The sequence below is a fragment of the Perna viridis genome, chromosome 2 (assembly GCF_037379345.1).
Source record: "Perna viridis isolate PV_CMFRI_1.1 ecotype Kerala chromosome 2, ASM3737934v1, whole genome shotgun sequence".
NCBI lineage: Eukaryota > Metazoa > Mollusca > Bivalvia > Mytilida > Mytilidae > Perna > Perna viridis.
The window spans coordinates 65,136,241-65,157,966 of record NC_142446.1 but is presented as its reverse complement, the minus strand read 5'-3'; the positions used below and the strand labels follow the sequence as shown (position 1 = coordinate 65,157,966).

Here is a 21,726-nt window from a genome sequence, read left to right as displayed (position 1 = left end):
TTGCCAAAGTCATACTCTGTCTTGAAATGTTTTTATTTGCTCGAAATAATAAATGACTCCCTATATATCGCGGGTCCACTGCATCGCAGGATGGCTAGATCAAGATCATGGAACGATGCATATGTTCAGTATTTTTAGTGCTTGACATAAGGACTAAGTATAAACTTTGAAACCACATATTTGTGAAGTTTCCTCTAGGATAGGAACATTAGAGCCCAAGTTGAAATTTTCATGTGATTTTGGCCATTTTCCAAATTTTCGATGTTTTTTTTTAAATTGTTGTCAAACTGAATGGAGATGAAATAAGGATTAAAAGTTATCATGATCCTTAAGTTTGAAAAGCTGTTAAGTATATCCCTTCAAATTACCATTGCATAGAAATAACTTCAGAGAATGTTCTTTTCAATACAATGATACAATGGGAACATTTGAAAGACACAGAAATTTACCTCACCCTTTTGCAAGCAATTATTAGGTGTTAGAGATGATGCTTCAGAAAAACAATTGAATGTAATGAAAGGTTAGATATTGTACCTACTTCGGACGAAACAGAAATCCATAGGCCCGTTTTTTCCTCAGTATACAAAACAATTAACTACCGTGATTCATTGATATCCCAGTGTACAAAAACCATGTAGTCATATTAAAACTTCCATGGTCAGTGGCACATTCAGGAGAGGGAGGGTTTGGGATAGGAAAATCTGTTAAAAAGGAGAAAAGTTTTTTTTCTGGTATAGAAGGGATGATTTATCTGATTTATGACAACACAATAAAACTCAACATGGCAGGCATAAAAAAAGAAACAAAGTTTAAACTCGCACAAGTAATATCTTTTCTGTCCAAAACGGTTGTGAATGTCACTGAAATCTGTACTACACTTGTGTGAAACATATCCACGTCATCCATTTTTTTAAATGGAAAGTCTGTGTGATAAAATATACAAGACATCGATTTGCGCAAATATTTCTCGTTGTCAGTGTCAAAAAATCAAACAGTTCGTGCTCATAAAATCAATATGAAGATAAAACGGGTCTTAAGCGTCTTCGTTGTGCATAACAATGTAAAAACTGTCACAATCTTCACTTGCCTGATTGGAATTAGTAAAAACGTATATGTAAAGTTCAAGATCAAACAATTTTGAATCTCGAGGACTGTTGTGTTAAGGATTTATTAAATGTGTGATATTAATATCCATGCAACGGATAAATTAATATGTACAACACATGTAAATGTATTACCAAAAAAATATCAAATTTATTTGACGAGATTTAGGAACAGTCAGATCGCGAGTGTTTCCCGAGCTAATCTGACTATTTCGAAGCAAGCGAGTACACATAAACATATTGATATTTTCGGCAATGTTCATGTATTGTTTTTCTCCTGCAACCACTTTTTCTAAATAAAACACGAAAAATTTGTCTAAAATAGTTTCTCTAGCAATTTTTTGAGCGAGGCGGTCGATGAGGGCACCTTTAACCTTTCCTGCTTTTTGACGTGCTCATAACTGAAAAGGTAACCAGGAGACGATATTATGCAGTGGAGGAATAAAGCTTCGCGTTATTCGACACACTTTATTTGTATAGTAGACAGCTATGGTTATTTTAAGTCCCATTGTTTTCCATTATTAATTTGCAATTGACGAAAGGAACTTGCTCCCGCTATCAAATATTTTGTGTTTTTTATATAATCGGGCTGAATATCTGAAGCCCTTGTGATCGTGCCTTCAAAATATCATATTACTAGTACGTGTAATATTGTACCCTTAATCACCACTTGTTTTTCAGTTTTTCTTATAGTATTGAAATAAAGTGGTCGTACCCTGTAAGAGAACGAGAGGTCTTATCGATCATAGATATATCACTTTTAATCATACATGTAGATCTCAACAGGCTTAGATCGACTAGACTTCCGTATTTGGACCACGTGATTGACACAAAAGTTCCTGTCAGACTGAAATTCTAAGGGCATAGTTAAAATTTGCATAGATTACCTATATGGAATTCGTCCTTATTACGTGGAGTCTTTATTGGACTAGTCAATACAACATGCAGTCATCACACTTTCAAACTGGACCAATATGAAAACAAGAAGTTCCAAGGAGACATAACCATCCACCTGGTTAAATGCTTGCCTTTCAAGGGCATAACTATAACAAGGAGTTGTCCGACAATTTTGACTCAAGAAACTTTGGTAGGACTTACCATAAAGATCATTTCATCAATTGAAAGTTTCTTTTTATCTATCATAGTTTCTGAGATGTTGACTGAAAACTGTAAAAGAAAACATCATTGTTCACCTTTCAAGGGCAATAACTCTGACAAGGAGTCGTCCGATATACACACAAACAAAAACAAACGAACAAAACAAAACAAAACAAAACCATCTAAATAAAAACTTAAGTATTCCTCGTGGACTTTTATACAGTAACTGGTGCTACATCTGGAAAAGTACGAAATGCTTTTGTCTGTGTTTTAAAACCTTGTTGAAAGATTTTGACGTGGGTGGGGAAGCGTTATCGAAATAGTTACCTTTTACGCGGATGCAAATAATAATTTCATTCAGAAAAGCGCATTAAAATGTCGTAAATAATAAAAACAAAGTCATTTTAGAAGAAATATTATACCTCAATAGTGGTAAAGTGCAGAGCAGATTTTAAAAGACGTAGTTGCATGCGGTGGTACCTACCGCAAACCGGTCTGATATCGTACGAAGTCGTCTGCCAGGGGCGCCACAAGGACGAGCAACTCAGGGCTTGTATTGTATAGTACCCGAGTTATATTTACTATTTATACTAAAACGGCATGAGAGAAAATGACGTCCATTATATTTGAAGTTCCCCGTTCTTTTTATAAGGCCCTGTATGATCTTTATTTGATTTTTATATCATATTTAAGCGATAGACTACCCGATCAACCCGACGCGTTGTTCACTTTAATGTCGTAAATCAGTCTACATTTTGTCATTAATGAACTTCGTACTACAATATGGAGTATATATCGCGGACTAAGTTGTATAATTTCAAACAGTTAGTATTCTCATAAATATACAGCTTGCATTTGATCCGTGAAATCCAATAGCCAGAAACCCCATGTTGCAACCCAGCCATCTAAATGTATTCCTACAATTTATTTTAATTGATTACTTTTTTGGTTGTAAAACTTTTCTTTTGTAAATCATTCTGCTTTCTGTACTTTCAATATTACTGTATGTAACTTCACATATATACTAGGAAGAGATTTTGACCTGAGACCAAAATCAATTGCAAGGACAAGCACATGTATGTAATCAACTGCACGATAGAAACCATTGACAAAATGTTTTGTTTTACAAACAGTTTCATATGTTGTATAAATATAATGATATAATGTATGTGGACAAAATAGAAAAACAGAAAATTGCACGATAGACATCTTGGACCATAATTCAATTAACTTATACTTAGTTGTAGAGTATTAAAACATATTATTTTGTCAGACCCTGACATAAATCCCCATTCCATAAAATATGTTGCTTCCCTTTTCCTATATGGAAGCAAAGTGATTACATCAGAATGTGATTGTATCAGTACAGTGTAGTAATACATTAATTGTTTTCATGCTTTGTATGTATTGTTTTGGCTATTTTATGTTCTTTGTTGTGTGTATCTGTTTTCCATGTCCAGTCCCTGGATTACCTTCTTTTGATTTCCGCTAGAATCTTGGTTGCCTTGATTTCTCTTTCAGAAATCTTCCCTATTAATCTTGTATCAAGAAAAGTAAATGTGTTTATTATCAAATATTTTTTTGTGATTTTTTTTTCTTATTTTGCTTCGGTATATATTATCAGATTTGTGTCAATAATTTTGTGTCATAATAAGTAAAGCATCATGATCCAATTGGATCTATCATCAAATAAATTAACTTGTAATAAATACTGTAATCTGATTGGTTAACATAATTTTGTTATATCTCAATGAATAAAAAAATTTTGATACGCCCCTATTCAGTGAAATTCAGAGCTACTTCTTTTCTTATGTTTAAAGATAAAAATATGTGTAAAAATTAATTTATAAGAATTGGCAATAATAAAAAATTTTTCTATTGAAAAATAACATAAATTTTCCATGTGCATATTTTGGTGATTGCCCTTCGCGCAAAAAACAATATGCACATTGAAAATTTATGTTATTTTTCAATAGACAATTTTTTTTATTATTACCAATTCTTAATTGTAAGTGAGATTGTGATTAATGTTAGGCACTTATACAAATGCACTAGTACATTATAATTTATCAACTTTGTGTCGTTTGTTTTGTAACAATTAATGAATGATTAGTTGATTGATTGAATAATTTATTTGATTGTAAATTAACCTTGTTCGCTATTACTATTCAAGTAAAATTTTGTAAGAATCGTGCAAAATGGGAAAAATCCGGAACATGTATGTCAAAAACTCACTGATCTGACAATGTAATATCATTCAAGGATACTTTCTCTATTTTAAAATAACACAATTTAATCTCTGCATCACTGGCTTTGCTCAGAAAATTTTCAATAGAATGTTTGAAAAATGAAGTTTCCGACAGATATCTGCCCTTGAAATGTTCATTTTCAGTGCATTTCAATGAAATTGTAACTCAATGGTCCAGCATGAACTAAAAATTGTGTCTGTTTTCCTTGATTCTGGTGGTGCAAATAGTCAAATTACACTATCAAAATGATGGTTTTTTCATACCATGTTTCACCCACTACTTGATTCTTAAAGGGACTGACACTTAAGTCTTTATAGAACAAGAATTTTTCTTTTATCCTATACACTCGGTTCCTACTAGATTGACAATTTACCGTTTTGTCCAATGAAATCAACACCTCCACATTGGAGGCGATGAGCACTCTCTGGTACATTCTGGCTTTCAACCAACCATTTAGCTACCGTAAAGGTGTAAATTTTTGCGGTGTACTTATATTTGCTATTTTCGAGGTAGATAAGAATCCGCGAAAAATTTTATCAGCGAAATTGCTGTTAACACTTTACAAAACGCTTATCACTTTTTAAAACCGTATAAGTTGACATCCGCGTGAATGTTCACTTGACAGAAACCGCGAAAATAAGCAATCGCTAAAATAAATACGTTTATAGTAATTTTGTAAAAAAAAGTATACATGTATCTGTTAGATGTACGCACTTGCTAGAGGCACCAGTTTCTGTGGATATTGGACACTCGACCTTCGAGACTCAAGGGCGAGCGCATCCTTGAATTGAAACGTTTTATTTGTGTTATGGCAGAGTATTTAAACTAGAAGCCAAAACAAAGATCTTTTCAGTGTTGTTTTTTTATTCTGTATTTATGCGGTTTAAAAAAATGAAAGGTCCAGAGGTAATTACTTAAAGGTGGACATATGGTACAAGCTACCATTTTAGCTTTAGTCACAAATTCAAAACATTTAAGGTATGTAAAGTACATTTGAAAAAATAGTAGCAAAATGTGTTTTGTTATTTAAGTTGTGACTAAATTGTGACAAGCAACTCATTCATAACTTTATAAACTATTAATCAAACTTATGTCAGAGACGAATCACCGTATTGAGACTGCATATGAATAACATCTATTTGAGGGCGGGCAGATGAACGCAATTACTTCATGCAAGGCCGTACATGTTACTGTTATGACAACAGTCAGTGTCACTAGAAGCTGAAAATAGTTGCAAAAATATTGCAATTACAGAATAGTTCGGCCAGTGATTTGATGTAGGTAATGTTTTAAAACAATACATCAAGTAGTACTCCGGCTACGAATCATGCAAAATGTGATTCATGGGTGAAAAGCCAACATATTTTTAGTTCTGATATTTTGTTTGAAATGCCATAGTAAACAGAAATTAACAGTCGGTTTTTCATATACCACGTGCTCTTATGAGATAAAAATTATATAGAATGCACTGTAGATTTCAAAATTAAGGGAGATAACTCTGTAAATGACACTCAAATACAATATAATCTATCAGATTTTCAATGTTGATTATCTCCTAAGAGCAGGCTGATTCGAATAAATATTTACACAAATCCATAATAGAGACCCATAAATCAACTTAATATCAAAAAATAAAAATTTGTAGCCTTTTTGAGGTATATCACATTTTACAGATTTTGCATGATACTTACAAAGACTACTGTTAAAACATTACATGTAATTTCCTTCAGGTTTTTTTTTCTGTTTCTACGCCATTATCACCTTATTGGACTGAAAGTTTTAATTAGAATATTGAGTCTAAAAGATGCGTTATATTGTCTAACCTACGCGTAATTGCATGGTACATCGGATGGTTGGTTAGAAGAGGAAAAAGGTTTGTGGAAGAGTTTTTTTGAAATAGTACAAGCAACTCAATCCTCGTATAATGCAAACAGTCCGAATACCTTACTTTACATATCATTATGTTTTTGTGACTAAGACTATAATGGTAGCTTATGATATCTTTCACTAAAGATGCGTACAAAAATATGTCCATCTTCAAAAAATTACCCATAAAATAATCTATAGTAACAGAAATAACCAATCGAAAATGTTTGTAAAGTTTTAGATATCAACAAGTCAAATTTTGTCGAAATGCATATAGAAAAAAAGGTGGAAAAATTTTCCCGCATTTCCGTATATAAGCAGTCAAGATCTCCTACGTCACAGATGGTTCAAGATAAATTTAAATAGGTTTTCAGTTGTTTTCTAGTTGTATTGAATATGTCTGAGGCAAAAAGACTAAATGAATAAAAATGATGTACCACCCATTGCCTGATTCTTACACAGAATATTACTTCAGGTTTAACTCCACGAACCTGACCTCGTACTCAAACTATATCTTTGCTACGATGTATTCAATACAGTTATTTTTCTCTCTCCAAGTTTTATTATTTGTACCAACATTTTTTTAAATGTGTAAACTACAGGCTCATAAATTAAATGTAACAAATAAATCATAAATAACAAACAACAAATGTACTATATCTGTGTAAATAATTCTAGATCATTCAGTCACTATTGTATCCAGTGGAAATGTGATTTCATTGATCATTTTGCGACTTAAGTGAACGAAATGACCCTTTTAAGTCACTTAAGGCTTTCTTCTCATTTTTAGTTATTGTTCACTGGTGTAAATTCAAAGTGTGTGGATCGAAGGAAGTTATTTAAACTTGTTTTCACGACTTACACTTGTACATCAATTAAAGTGTCTCTTGCTTTATGATCATGCTTAGAGCTTTTATCTTTTGTTTCAGCGCTGCTATGACAATCCACTACGTCATCTTTTGTTAGAGACAAAGGTTCAGGTGTATCACAATCTCGCAAATCTTCATTTTCGGTATCGTGGACTTGTTCCACATCAATGAACATATGACTGTTTTCTGCATCGTCATCGTCACCTCTCAAGCGTTCATGAATTCGTTTATGTCGCTCTAAATTACTTTTATGACTCGTAGCATAATCACAATGAGGACAAGAGTAATCTTTTTGTCCACTATGAACAGACAAATGTCTTTTCAGTAAAGCCTTACGACAAAACCGTCGTCCACAAAACGCACAAGAATAACCATTGTGATGAAATATCATTATATGTTCTCTTAAAGATGCTTTTGTTGTGAAGTTTACGCCGCAACATTCGAGAACTTTATCGCATGCCTGGTGCATTGTAGAAATGTGTCGTTTCAGGTTGTTTCTTCGGTCAGTGACGTAACGACAATGCGGGCACGGAAAGAGTTTACCCCTAAATGTGTTACAAACTAGCATGGCCAATTCTAAATAATTTCTATTTATAAATGGCGATTTTAACTTTGACAAGTCAGTAGGAAATCCTGGAGGTGCTCCCAATTGTTGGTACTGCGCAAGTGTAAGCTGTTTTAATTCATTACTTGCTGAGTTTGGGAACGGGTAGATTGCAGTTGGATATTGAATAATTGTTGACGGAAGAGAGGTGGCGTTATTCGAAGATCCAGACGGAAGTGGAATACCCGGAAAAGGGGTCATGTATGGTGAAGTCATGGTTCTTAAAGACACATTTGATAAGGAAGGTCTAATGTCAGGATTACCAATAGTGTGTGCACTTTCCCGCGGTTTCGGTACTGGATTCCGAATGGCAGGGACGGATGCTGTAATTGTGTTGGTCTGCAGCGCTCTTGTATATTCTAGTTGCAATCTCCTTGTCTGGTCCTCACATGGAGACGATCCACTAAAAGTTAAAAGTTAAAATATGGTATGAGTAAAATATTTTTTCCAAAATTAAGTATGATTAATCAATTTAGTTTAATTCCATGTTCTGAATTACTGGTATGATTTTATGTTTTTTAATATGAGGATTTAGGATTTTTCCATCTTTGGGCTGTCAAAAGATGTCTAAAATGTTTGCTATTTTTTCGGTCGAACTTTTCCGGGTTCGGCATTGAATGTAGGGTTTTGTCGTTATTTTGTCAACCGGAAGATTTTGAATTTTATATTGTCTAATATCAAATCATAAGTTCATTACAAACTAAGAAAGAGCACACAATACAGGTTCGATGTGCTCAAAGTAAATTAAATACATTGTACGAATAGACACGAGAAAACTACTTTGATTATCCTTTATTTCAGGAATTAAACTCTTAAATACAATTTTATCAGGTAAAACACCCATTTTGATAAATTACAAATAATTGAGAAAGTTAATTTTCTGACGGAAAACATGAACATCGAGAGGACAATTTTCCTAGCTTGAAGTCCGGATACGAAAAAATCTTATAATCATCACACTTTGGCAAACAGACGGAAAAGCATTGATGGCATTCACGTGTGTGGAAATTAAACGATTAGAAAGCATCACTGTTGTTTGACATTAGTTTGCCATTCCGACCGGATTATCTCAGGTAATATAATAACAAGATGTGTCCGTATTTGATTCGGATAATATGCATAATCGGTCGTCTCCTGCAAGCGGAAGTGGGTAGTTCATGCCATCGCAAAAGGTTTTTCAAATGATGTTTTAATGTTTAGTGGTTAAATTTAGTCTGATCTTGCTGTTCGGGGCTATTGAAAATGCAACATTTTGAAATTGATAAATAATTATGGGATCAGTCTACAGTTTAAATGATTAAATTTCTTTCAAATGGATAAGATAATACCATTTAAACAGGTATTATTAACGTGCGCCGCCTCGACGTGGTAATTGTTTACAATGAAATTCACTTAGCTCTTTATGTTTTAAAAGGAGCATCATCATCATCTTATGAGTAATTACATTCATTTTCTATAGAATAACTGCGTCAATCAGTTGTCGATTTAAATTGAAGAGATTTTCTTAAAGGTTAAGCTTTGAATGCATCTTCACAGACATTTGCGATATTGAAAATAAATTATATTAAAGATCCGTAATTTTTTTCTTGATTGATGCCTTCAGCAAGTAAGAAAAATATATTTAAAATAAGAACTGGTTCTTTTATAAAAGCGTGAAAAGTTCCAAGCACCCAAACTTTTGTACATTTTCCATAACTCACAAATGCAACCTAAATTATCATTTATTTTGTTTTGTATTTTGAAGGGACACCTGTAGGGTATTTTAAAGAACTGGAAAGACAGACAGACAGAAGTACGTATTTGTTTTCGAAAACAAAACGTCCAATACATTGCAAATTCTTGTATTTACTACTAAACTATCAATAAAGAAAAGTTTAATTACAATTCAAAGTTAGTCGCATTTATTTAGTTTTACTTTGAAAATAAAAAAAAAACAATAAAAAACAGGTTTGATTAAAAATTGCATCAAGTATGCACATTATTATGATTACTACATCACACATATAACTGAATCTTAAATAACTGCAAAAGAAAAAAAGGCTAAAATTCAGGGTTGTTACATGTACATGTACAACTGATAAAAATATTAGGTTTCATCAATGTTTACAGAATGCAAAACCATCCGCTGTGATATAATCAGCTGCAAAAATTATAATATTGATCTGATAATAATATCTTAATATTCTTATACTTTCAATATCAAATGATCGTTATGACAAGACATACATTTTTCTTAGTATGAAGATAATTTTTTTTTCTATTTTGCATTGTTTGAGCAATTATCGTCTATCTAGTAATTTGGTAAATAATTATCAATAAACTGATAAAAAAAGTAATAAAAAAAATATCGTCACTTATCAAACATATACTGCTTAGATATCATAGAGAAATAAAAACAGATTTTCTACAAACCTCGTGCAGTATTTCTCCATCATTGCTGTTATACATGCATTTGACAAACATATATTTTTTTGCTCTTTAGGAAAAAAGTAATGTACTGTTAGCAGTTTAGCATGTAGAAAATATTTGATCAAAAGCCCCCCTATAAAGTGGTTCAATATAACTATGTATACCATACATTGTCACAGATGGCTATTGTTAATTGAGTTTTCACTTCGATATGAACGTTTTTCATCGAGAATTTATCAAATATAGAAGCTCAGTACGTTTAAGAGTTATAAAAATGACATAAACTTTAATGTAATTACTACAATTTCTCTCTCGACGTCATCTTGCTATTTAACGCATTTATCTTCATGGCGCGATCCGTTTTGTTGAATCGAGTCCGCCCGCAGGAGTCCAAGCGATGTCTTTTGTGTATTGTAATAAGAAAGGTAACATGTTTAGGAATAAAACTCTGTAAAATGACTAAATAAAAGGAAAATCCAGTACAGAGATTCTATACATTTATTACATCTAGTATTTTAATGGTACGGTAAAGCAAATTCATCAGCAATAAAAGCAGAAATTAATCAAAGACATGAAAGGCCTCATTGTTGTAAATAAACTTCAAATTACACTCATAGAACTGATATTTGGTACGATTGTAAATTTCCTCATCAAATGGATACAGCAGGAGGCTGTATATGCTAACAGCATGCATTGGAGACGTTGGTATATGTTTACCTTTGAGTTTTCACCTTATGTGATATGAGAGTCTAGAAATCAGACACTGTCTTTATTTGGAGTAAGTTCTTTCATCATCATTTGAAAGTTGAATCATTACCATTGTTCCTGACCGAAACGATGAATAAAAAAGCAAAGACAAAAACAAAAAACAAAAATGAGACAACAAAAATTAAACAAAACAAAACAAAACAAATGACCCCCTCAAATCACAAAACATAAAACAATAAACCAATAAACAACAAACCAGATGAAAACAGAACATAAACTTTTACAAAAACCAAGAAAGAGACGAGAAACAAAGCACAACTCATCAAAACGGAAGAAATAAATATCAAATATGAAAAATGCATTCCATGTAAGGTATCAAATGGATATCATAACGTTTTGTTATGGCTATATTGAGTGCCTAATGGAATTTTGTCCAAATTAAATTTGTTTACTGATGCACAACATTTTGGTGTTATAATTCATTTTTTTTTCAATATTGCCACAAACAATCTTATATGAAAGTGTTTAAGCTTTAGATCGATAAAAGTCATATTTCGATATTTGAATCATATCGATATTACTTACAGTACATGCAAGACGAGAGTGAATTTAGTATGGGGATGGCAGAACCTGTCTAACTGTACATACGACAGAGCAAAATGTTGGCTTTACAAATATATAAGTTGAATAAAAATAATGATAATAATAATTACTAACAGTTGTACCCGTTTCGATTTCCATGTACCGTAATCCAAGCACAATAATAATTTGTGTACCGTGATCTGCTTATTGTCAAAAATTTTTTATACACATTCTCTTTACTTATGTATCGAATTTTAACTATAATAATTTATTATGTAGAAATAAACAGTAAAAATACAAACAAACGACAAAATGAATGTTATGTTTGTATGAAATAAATATTTTTTATTATACAATTAACATAATACCTTACGTACTTTGTGATATTATATTATTACAACATAATACCAGACAAATTGTGGGAAAAGCGCACCAAGAAACAGGACGGTTTAACGCAAGTCAAAGGAGAGCAATATATGACAAATTGAATATTCGTGTTTTTTTTATAGTAAGCTAATATATTTAAAGTTATACAAACTTACAGTCTTAATCCTTGCGCATGAATGGTAATGAAAATTATTATTACCGTTGAAAAAATTGTACTAGAGAATTTAACACCAATGAGAATGCAGGGCAGAAAAAAACGTACCGTACCCGAGTGTTTCTGTGATTTCTAGCGATATTTTATACTTTTCACGCTTTCCGAGTCGATTTTGTGATTAGTACGCCATTGCCTGCTCAAAACGAACCGAATGCAACGTGTCAATTAATGAATGTGGGATTACAAAGCTTATTATTTTTCTTATTATTTTTTTGTTATGCAGCCTTATTATAGTTTTGACTTATTCGTTTTGTTTACCTAAGCACAAAATGATCCCACGCTGTAAAACCTAGATTTAACCCATCATTTCGTTTCAAATGTCTGTACCAAGTCAGGACCATTGCGGTACCAGCTGCTCCGGTGGTATTACATCCAATTTTCCAGACTTATTTTGGATTTGATTTGATTTTGAATCGTATTATAGTGCTCGGTAACTTTGTTGTTACCCTTATTTACACTGTAATAAATGTTTAGTATACAACTTTATTTGGAATCGAAAGTTCTTATTTTTGAATAGTTGAACTACTGTAGAGAATCTTAAATAACTAAATAAAGTATAAAACACATATTTTATGGCAAGCACTTTATAATATCAATTGAACATATCAAAAAAAAAAGAAAAGAAAAAAGCAAATCCTTCTTCTTTATAAAAATCAATCAAGAGAAAACTGCAACTTTATCATTTGTCAAATTGTTACCTGAATATTAGTTTGATGATCATATTTAATTGAATTAAGGGTAATTACATCTTAAATTTCACATTAGACCGATGAATCTCATGTGAGCTCACCTAGGCAATCAATTTCAAGCTGAGCCGCCGACGGTTGAAGTTGCAGTTCTTTTCAAGGTGTATTTAAACATAAAATGACACGAAGGAAATATTTTTTATCAAGTATATTAAAATAATAATAACGATCTGATTTTCAGTTGAATAAAATCCCATTATGTTTGTTGTAAAAGCGTCATATTTAAACAATTAGTTTTGTCGATCAATAAATGTTCCCATTCTGAACCAAACACAAAAAACATGATTATTAATACCATCTAACTGTTTTTCTTTATTTCTCATACAAGGAATTACCATTGGTACAAAAAATATCATCCAAAATACAAAACACAGTCATATCAATTTGTATACACAATATATACACAATTAGAGTTAATTTGTAAGGGGAGAAATAAAGTAAATTTCCTGAAGCTCACAGTTATTCAGTTCTTCAACCCGGAGCAATAAACCCTTATTCATTTACTTTTTTTATTCCCAATTGCTTTTTTTACGTATATTACTTTGTGAACTAAATAAATACATTGCACATATCATAATAATTAAAACTGTAGTATGAATCATTTCCCTTGCTTAGCCATATTATAGGAAAAAGATATCGGCATATTATTGTATTAGATTTAAAAAAATCCATCCATCAAAATGAGTAAAAGAGAAAAAAAATGTATCACAAATATTATACAAGAGGTTTTTGTGTCAGGTGTTAAATGAGTCTTTATTTTAAGAGGTAAGAATATCCTAAAAAGTTATTGCATTTTACTTGGACAAGACAACACTATATCATACGCATTTAGATAAAATAAAATAAATTATTTTTGTTAATGAATAAATGAATACAATTTCAATTATTTTGTTTTATTTTGTTTGTTTGTATATTTGGTCAGTAAAAATAATCTTGAATTAAGAAATATTTAACAACTATTATAAATTATAGAACACCTATGAAGTATTAAGAAAGAAATGCTACTTAATTTATAACTGCATGTCAGTAGAATAATTTTTGTCTTCCCATACAAGCTATCTTTGAATATATAAAAGTTTCTTATAACCCTTATATTATTCGTTTCGCTAATTAGGTTTATCATTTTTTTTAACAATGGAAAACCAGAGCGGTCCCCGAATAGTGCCCAGCAGAAAACATTTTTCTTTGCCCTTACAATAGGTAAAAAAAAGTTTACGAACTTGATTTTATTTTCCATTAAGAAAGAATAAAATTTTTGAAAATAGTTTCAATGAAAATAAAAGGGGTACGTTTAAATAATAAATGAGAATAAATTGTAAATAAACATGTATAAATTATACAGGGTTAATTCAACGACTTTTATTGAATACTTTAATTCTATAAACAAAAGCCAAAGATGTACTTTATTTACATGACCATATGAGGTTTTGGAACCTCACTTAAAAAAAGTGACAATTTAATTTTCTTTACTTAAGTAGGGATTAAACCACACCAAAATATAACGAATAATATTAAAATACAGTCCGAACTACTCAACAATCAAACTCAAGTCATGTCTTTACATCAGTTTGGGGTTTGTTTATGCTGCTGCATAGATATGGAAATAATACTACACAAAGATATGTCAACATTGAAGAAAAACTTCATTAATTCTTTTAATTTTTTTTTAAATAAAGATATGTCGAATACACAACATTTTCACGTTTTCAAGTGCAATACATTTACCATACGCTACACACTTTTTTACAAGTTTTAAGCAAGAAATCTATAGTACAATTAAAAAAAAAAACTTGTTTTTAATAGAAATTATCTCATTTTCCCTACTCTACACACTTACCCGAATGTTAGTCCAGGAAACATCATTTTCATCTTTTTGCCAAGTTACAGTTCTATTACGGGTATCGGTTAGAAATAAAATTAATTCTTTTATTTCAATCTTTTTAAGAATAAGATGTTTTGCATTATTAATATCATCTTTTCGAAGGCGTGTCTGAATATATCACATGACCATTTTATTAATATCTAATTGGTTCTTTGAGGAGACAGTAGAGTAAATTACCGGTTTCATCTTGCCGTATTGAAATGTGAATTGATAAGGGTTTCAGCTAGCGTCACAGTGAAGAGAAAATTGTTTACAATAATTTTCCTATAACATATAAACTGACAGGTCAATTAAATGATAAAGGATACGTTGATCAAAAGGTGATTTCTTCAATGAAAATCATTTAAGTTATTAGACTTGAATGTTAAAATCGTGATCATCCTCAAGTTAGAACAAGAGATGGCAACATATTTTTCTTATACTTTTAAAGCTACTTGTGTTTATACGTTTACTCCGCAAACAGTAAATTGTAGTCAAGTTATAGTGAAATATTATACGTATCGCTGTCAATGGACCAGCAGGGGGACGTAATTGGTATTCTGTTAAATTAAATAAATACAGTTCAGCTTAAGTTGTTCTCTTCGTTTCCTTTTATTAAAGCGTTTAAAGTCGATTCATGCTGACGGATACTGATTCTTGTTCTTTGCCACTGTTTTCAATTCAAATGCACCTACAGCGATAATTGTCCACCAAATATGAAAATAAAACGTTTAAGTGATTCCTCACAATGGCGGTGACGTTTATGCTGGGTCGTGCATTCACCGAGGTATCTCCCTAGCGCAGGTGAACGTCGCCCGGAGAGAGATATCATGGTAAAATTATCCAAATAAAAGTGATTTTCGTCAACGGATGCTCTAATTATCTTGATTGCTCCCTTGGTTCTATAAAATAACATAGATTAATTTCAAATCTTAATTTTCATTAAACTTGTCACATATTCAATGTATGAAGACATCCCTTTTCCCACCCCTTCGCAGCGCGTGACTGCTAAGAGATCTGCACGCGCGTAACCATGAATTTTTCATTGGTTTAGTTACGTCTGAAATAATAAAGACTAACGACTAAGATTTCGTCTCAGACACATGTCTGAGAATTTCTTAATTTCATCGTGTTGTCCAACTCAGTAGGGGGTTAACTTAAAGCCGCCCCTCTACATCTGCCCCTATATCTTTTTTGTGAGCATCTCATAAATGTATCCATCTAATGAGGAAGACAAAGTTCATTGCTAATAGAAAATGTCAAAATTATCATATTTTCATATTCATGTGGTCCAATTAATAATAGTTTATAGTACGCCATTCTATGTATGTTTGAAATTTAGGTAAACAAATAACCAGACCAATGCCAAGTAAATGTAATGCCAAAGACAGAACTAAGAATACTGAAGTATTACCTATGAGTACGAAAAGAGAAATAATAGAAGCGTAAACATTCGAAGTGGTAGGAAGTTTTTAATTTGACAAAAATGACGTTCTTCACTCAACATATTATAAGATCGATAAATCTATTTTCCTTTTAAATCTTTCCTTGAGCAGTAAAACAAAACATAATGAGTGTCTTCGAATAAATATAAACAGACAGCTTATACATATAATTTAGTAGAAGATAAAAAATAACTAATATTGCAATTTCTCAATATTCTATGGTTATTAAAGTAGCTATCTTAGTAAGAATAATGCAAAATCGGAAAAATGTGATACCCCCCCCCCAAAAAAAAAAGCTACATATTTTTATTTTTGTAATGAAGTTGTTTTATATTATGAAATGTGTAATTATTCATTCAAATCTGCATACTCTTAGAAGATAATCAACATTGAAAATCCCATAGATTCTATTGTGTTTGAGTGTCATTTACAGAGTTATCTCTCTTAATTTTGAAATCTACAGTGCAATCAATATAATTTTTATCTTCTTATAACACAGGTTGTATGCAAAACTGAATATTATTTTCTATTTACTATGGCAATTCAAACAAAATATGAAAAATAAAAATATGTAGGCTTTTCACCCATGAATCACATTTTGCATGATTTTTAGCTGGAATACTACTTAAATGTTTGCTATACCTAATAATTGTATAATATTTTAGAAATAAAAGATACAATGAAGTCAAAATAACACATTTTTAATGCATTTACATACTTTCGTTTCTCCTTATGTTACCTTAAATACATAGAAAAGGAACTTTACTGTTCTTATACACATAGTGTGTGTTTTCCTTTATTTTCTTGTGGATATTTCTTTTATTTACACGTAACAAAAGGCAACGACCAAAATAAATAAGTCAAATATTGGTAACAAGTGCTTTTTTCCTATATTTTTTATTTATTTTACCGTTTGTTTTTATGTTAAAAAATAAACACTTATAATGATTGTTTTTACATTGGTAGTCATCATCAAATTTATGTTAAGGCGATAATCAAAACCCGATCACATGACACAAAAAAACCAAATAAAACAAAAAAATGCACACAAGAAAACAAATCAAAACAAAATAAAAACAAAAACAAAAACAAAAACAAAACAAAACAAAACAAACAAATCAAACCAAAACAAACAAACAAACAAAACCCAAACAAACAAACAAAAAACAAAAAAACGAAGCAAAGCTAAGCTTAACAAAAAGGTTAAACGTAAATAAAATAAAGATAGATACAAATGCGGAAAATGTAGTTAATTATATAGATAATGGAGAAACCACTCCCAAAGTTAGCCTTCTTGTGTATAAATAATAAAGTTGTAAAACGTATTAAATGAAAAGAGATGCATTTGATAACTACCAGTATCTTGCAGTACCAAACATTAAAATACACACTCATTGGAACCTGAAAAGTATAAAGCCAAAATATGTTTATGCGACTGTATTTACTGTCTTGAAAACCATCAATCGAACCATAGAAATAAACATCGCCAGTTTCCCTTGGATTTACCTGAATCCGAATGACAACTCACTTTTTCTACAATATGATGTGCCGCCACCTCGTAAATATACAGACAATTTTCTACCTGACAAATTAAGTTGGTAATCGGAACAAAATTACAGTCATTATTTTCTTATTACAATGACATGAACGCAGGTAAAACGCAAAGAATAGTTAAACCCACATTCAATATTAATGTAGTCTTAGCGAGGATGGCGTGTGTCTTGTTACTTATTTGGCAGTTCTGTACATTACTGACATTGCACGCGTTTTTGCGTAAGGGCTTCTTTAATGTTTTATGTTCTTTCTATATGGCAATAATTATATTCTAACGAAAAAGAAAAATAACCCGAAAGATACAAGAAATAATCTTGGTTTACAACAGGATATTGCAATTTGATAGATATACTCATTAATTTCAGTGGTACTACTGAAGACTTATTTTTTTTACTAGTGATGAGTCTTCTCCACAAACTTTAAGACATATTTATAAGCTTGTGTTTTGGGTTAATTTAATTTGTATTATATCTAGTTCTTTGTTTTCTTTTCACTTATGTATTGTTCATATTTCTTTCTTTGGCTACTGATTTTACCGATTTGGACTGGTGGCAATTTTATGCTGCCAATGTGCATTGATATATACCAGAATTAATGGACCGTAATAGAGGCGGGAAATTTTGCGCTAAAAAACTTGGTTTAACATACTTTTCATGTTTGAAATGCTTGTACCAAGACAGGACCATTACCATCCTTCCAGCTTTTACCTTGATATTGTCATTTGTTATACGGAATTTCTTTTTGCTATTCCATTAGACTATTGACTAGATTTAATCAGTTCGGTTATTTTGTTATCTCCCTTCATAATGTGATTTGTATATCAAAGGTCGTAATTGGAACTTTCAACAAAATAAGTTAAAGAGAAAATAATGTCGTATACTGATGATACCAAACAAACTTCATTTAAAAAGGTATTTTAGTGATATGTTAAAAAATGTAATAATGTTTGTCAATATGAAAGGTTAACAAATAAAAAGGATAAGTATGCTAGTATATCAATCTTGAATTAAACTGTACTAATAAATAATGTACAACATCTTATAAATATGGGAAAATAATGAAAATAAGGAAAATGAATTGGCCATTATAATCCCGCTATTGTATCTCAAATATATATCACACCCGTTAAATACAAAAGTGGACAATTTGTTCCTATTGACGTCTTATCTTTGAAATGTCAATATTGAACTTAAACGAAAAAGTTTTCTTAAAATTATCATTTACCCCTGTACCATTCTTTGACGACACGATAATAAATAAATGATTGACCTTTGTTTACAGATCGTGACATAGAAAAACAATGACCCGATCTGACAGTGAACGTCATGCTATCATTAGTGTATGTTATGTTGACCTTTTTGTACTGGTGCTTTTTGACTTTTTCAGGTACGAAAATGAAGTACATAAAGCTTAACTTTAGTTTAGGTTACTTTGCTTTTATAAAATATGTTTATATTTAAAAAAGAAAAGGCTATTGAAAACGATGAAATGATTTAGAACAGTTCAATCAGATGTTAAATTGTTCGTAAAAACCAACCCCGTACTTTAATTTGGTTTTTGTTTAACACTTGACGAAAGCAATATTCAGAAAAAAGGAGCTACATCTAAGTAGCGATTTGTACATATGAATAGAATACTTTTTTTTACAAAGTTTTAAGTGCAAATTTAACGCCACTTTGCTATTTATAACTTGCCACCAAGTTCAATATATCTACGACTTTCTGTGAAAGTTCCACTTGGGTTTCAACGATCTTTCAAAATTCGGTTCTAAATTTGTTCAACTCTATATAGTTGTTGCTTTATTTTAATTTAATAAGAGAATCTACATTTTCAAAACAAAAAAAATCATTGTTTGCCAGTATTGATACTGGTTTGTATATCAAAGTTAGCAGCCAGAAAAGAAAAGCTAAAATGTATGATTTAATTCAATAGATAAAACTGTTTCAGAGCCTTGTAATTCTGTAAAAAACAAAAGCATTCAAACAAAAAAAGTTAGACGCTCCCTGTTACTTCTATTGTCGTGACCACGTTTCATACATAGTTCAATGCTAATGATAAATTACGAAAAAAATAATCAAATTGGACACCTCAGAAATTTTTGAAAACGATACTTTACATTTAAAGAACTTAATTGTTTGATAATGTGTGCTTTAATTTAAGAGCAATCCTGACTTTGCCTCACGACAGGGCATCTTTATATATTGAAATGTGCTATTCATTGCTACCTTAAAGAACTGATCATATATCCCATTTTTGTAAATTGATGACATTTTGGCGAGAAACTTACGACTTCCTTAACAGCAAGCCTCCAAAAAGAAATAATTAGGGTTTTCCATTTCAAATTTATCATTGTCGGTTAAATATTTATTACTTTTTTCTTATTTCTTTTCAGTCTATATTTCACATGTAAGTTCGAATTAAAATGAATCAAATAAATGCATGGCATGCATCATACCAGAGCAGGGATATTGAAAGTATTGTATTTAAAAACCGTGAAGTATGCCTCTTTAAAGAGATGAGATATAAAAAGTAAAATTGTCGATGCATTCACTGATTCATTGGACAACTTAAATTATGTAACAATTTTAAAATATCTTGCTACCCACTGCTATCTATATCTATTGTTTTCTGTGATATAAAGACCAGTTACATGTGCGATGTTTATTTAGCATTTTCTATAATGGACATTTTCGTTTAATTTGTGATATTTAAATCAATTATGTGTTATACATGATTGCTACCTTATTCTTAAATAACTGATTTTCTACTATATTGTTTGTTGTTTGAAATGAGTGCTGTAAAAAAATACTTGGTCTATATCAAATGTGATTTTGTAGAAATTACTTTGTATTTATAATAAACATTGTATTTTTTAGCATCATCATTGCTTTGAAATTTTGGATGCGATTTAGCCTTTTGAATAAATTTTGATAGGAGACAAAGCACAGATGGGGTGCCTTATCCAAAGCATGAGCTGCAAGGATTTCGATGAGAAACACATCACGTGAGAATAACGACATCAAACAACTTAATTACGGCAGGACCACTCACAAACAAATATGGCGACTGACAAGGTACATGTTCCATCACAATGCTTGTTGATTGATAGAACCTATTTTGGCAGGTAACATGCAATTTAATACGAATCGTGCCGAATGAAAAAGGCGTCAGGGTCTGTGAGGAAATCAATTGTTGATAAACTACTTTCCCTTTCCACGAGTATCGAATGAAGACAGTACAATGGTCGGAATATTTGAAAGTGACAACTCGAAGTCAGGTGGAAATTAACAATGAATGTACATTGTTTGACTATCAAATCGTCGTGAAATATTTTGAATAGTTTGTTGACACCGTATGTCTTTATCAAGACCTTACTGACCGCAACTGTCAACATGATATTAGAGGGAGAATTTTTTCTTTGTTATTTTACACTGTTGTAATGCAATTTTTTGCATTGGCTAAAACTTCAAGGATAGCAACATTTCATAATTTGCCTACTTTTTTTAAGTCAGAAAGTGTGCGATACAGTTTTGGTTAACAGATGGTTGAAAATTCACCTGTTTAATATCTAAATCAATTATATCTTTTAATATGGCTTATTTGACATTTCATATCACATAATATTAATTGCAGAATTAGGGTGTCTGTTTTTGTTCTTGTTTTATCTTTTGTTCTTATTTGCTATTTTCTTTTGTGTTCTCCTGTTAACAGTCAGTATTCTTTTGTATACTTTTAAAGCCTCTTTGGAAGCATATGCTATTCAAACATTCATACTCTGCGTAATGCAATGGAAAGTCACAGTTTTCATCAAATGACATTCATGAAACGCTCAGAACAATATCTCTGATCATTATTCAACATGTCTCAGAGGTATATTTATTTTGTTTTGTAAACTATCATCTGCCATATCGAGACGCCCTATTATCATCAAAGCGCAAAAGACCGCTCTGATTTTCCTCTCAGAATGACCAATCACAGTCGGTCTCTTTTTAAGTGATTGAAACCAGATTCCAATCGTTGTATCGTAACGA

At 31.2% G+C, this 21,726-nt stretch overlaps 1 protein-coding gene across 2 annotated transcripts; it reads right to left on the bottom strand.

Annotated features, from left to right (window-relative positions):
- Positions 1-6,870: 6,870 nt before the first annotated feature.
- Positions 6,871-14,771, bottom strand: LOC148626502 (uncharacterized). Of its 2 annotated transcripts, none has more exons than XM_088570551.1 (2): positions 14,673-14,771; positions 6,871-8,192 (listed from the first exon to the last, which is right to left on the bottom strand). In XM_088570551.1, exons 1-2 carry the CDS (start codon positions 14,702-14,704, stop codon positions 7,175-7,177), a joined length of 1,050 nt encoding a protein of 349 aa, XP_088426677.1. In that variant the 5' UTR covers positions 14,705-14,771; the 3' UTR covers positions 6,871-7,174. The 2 variants fall into 2 exon arrangements, with proteins under 2 accessions (XP_088426677.1, XP_088426676.1); XM_088570550.1 differs by lacking the exon at positions 14,673-14,771 and adding an exon at positions 10,202-10,309.
- Between the last annotated feature and the right edge of the window lie 6,955 nt (positions 14,772-21,726).

What these genes read in the sequence shown, in the direction of transcription:
- LOC148626502 (XM_088570551.1), bottom strand. Translation starts at nt 14,704, where the DNA reads ATGAAAATGATGTTTCCTGGACTAACATTCGG. An exon ending in TTTCCTGGACTAACATTCGG is followed by an intron (nt 8,193 to 14,672) that starts GTAAGTGTGTAG and finishes TTTAACTTTTAG; the next exon opens with TGGATCGTCTCCATGTGAGG.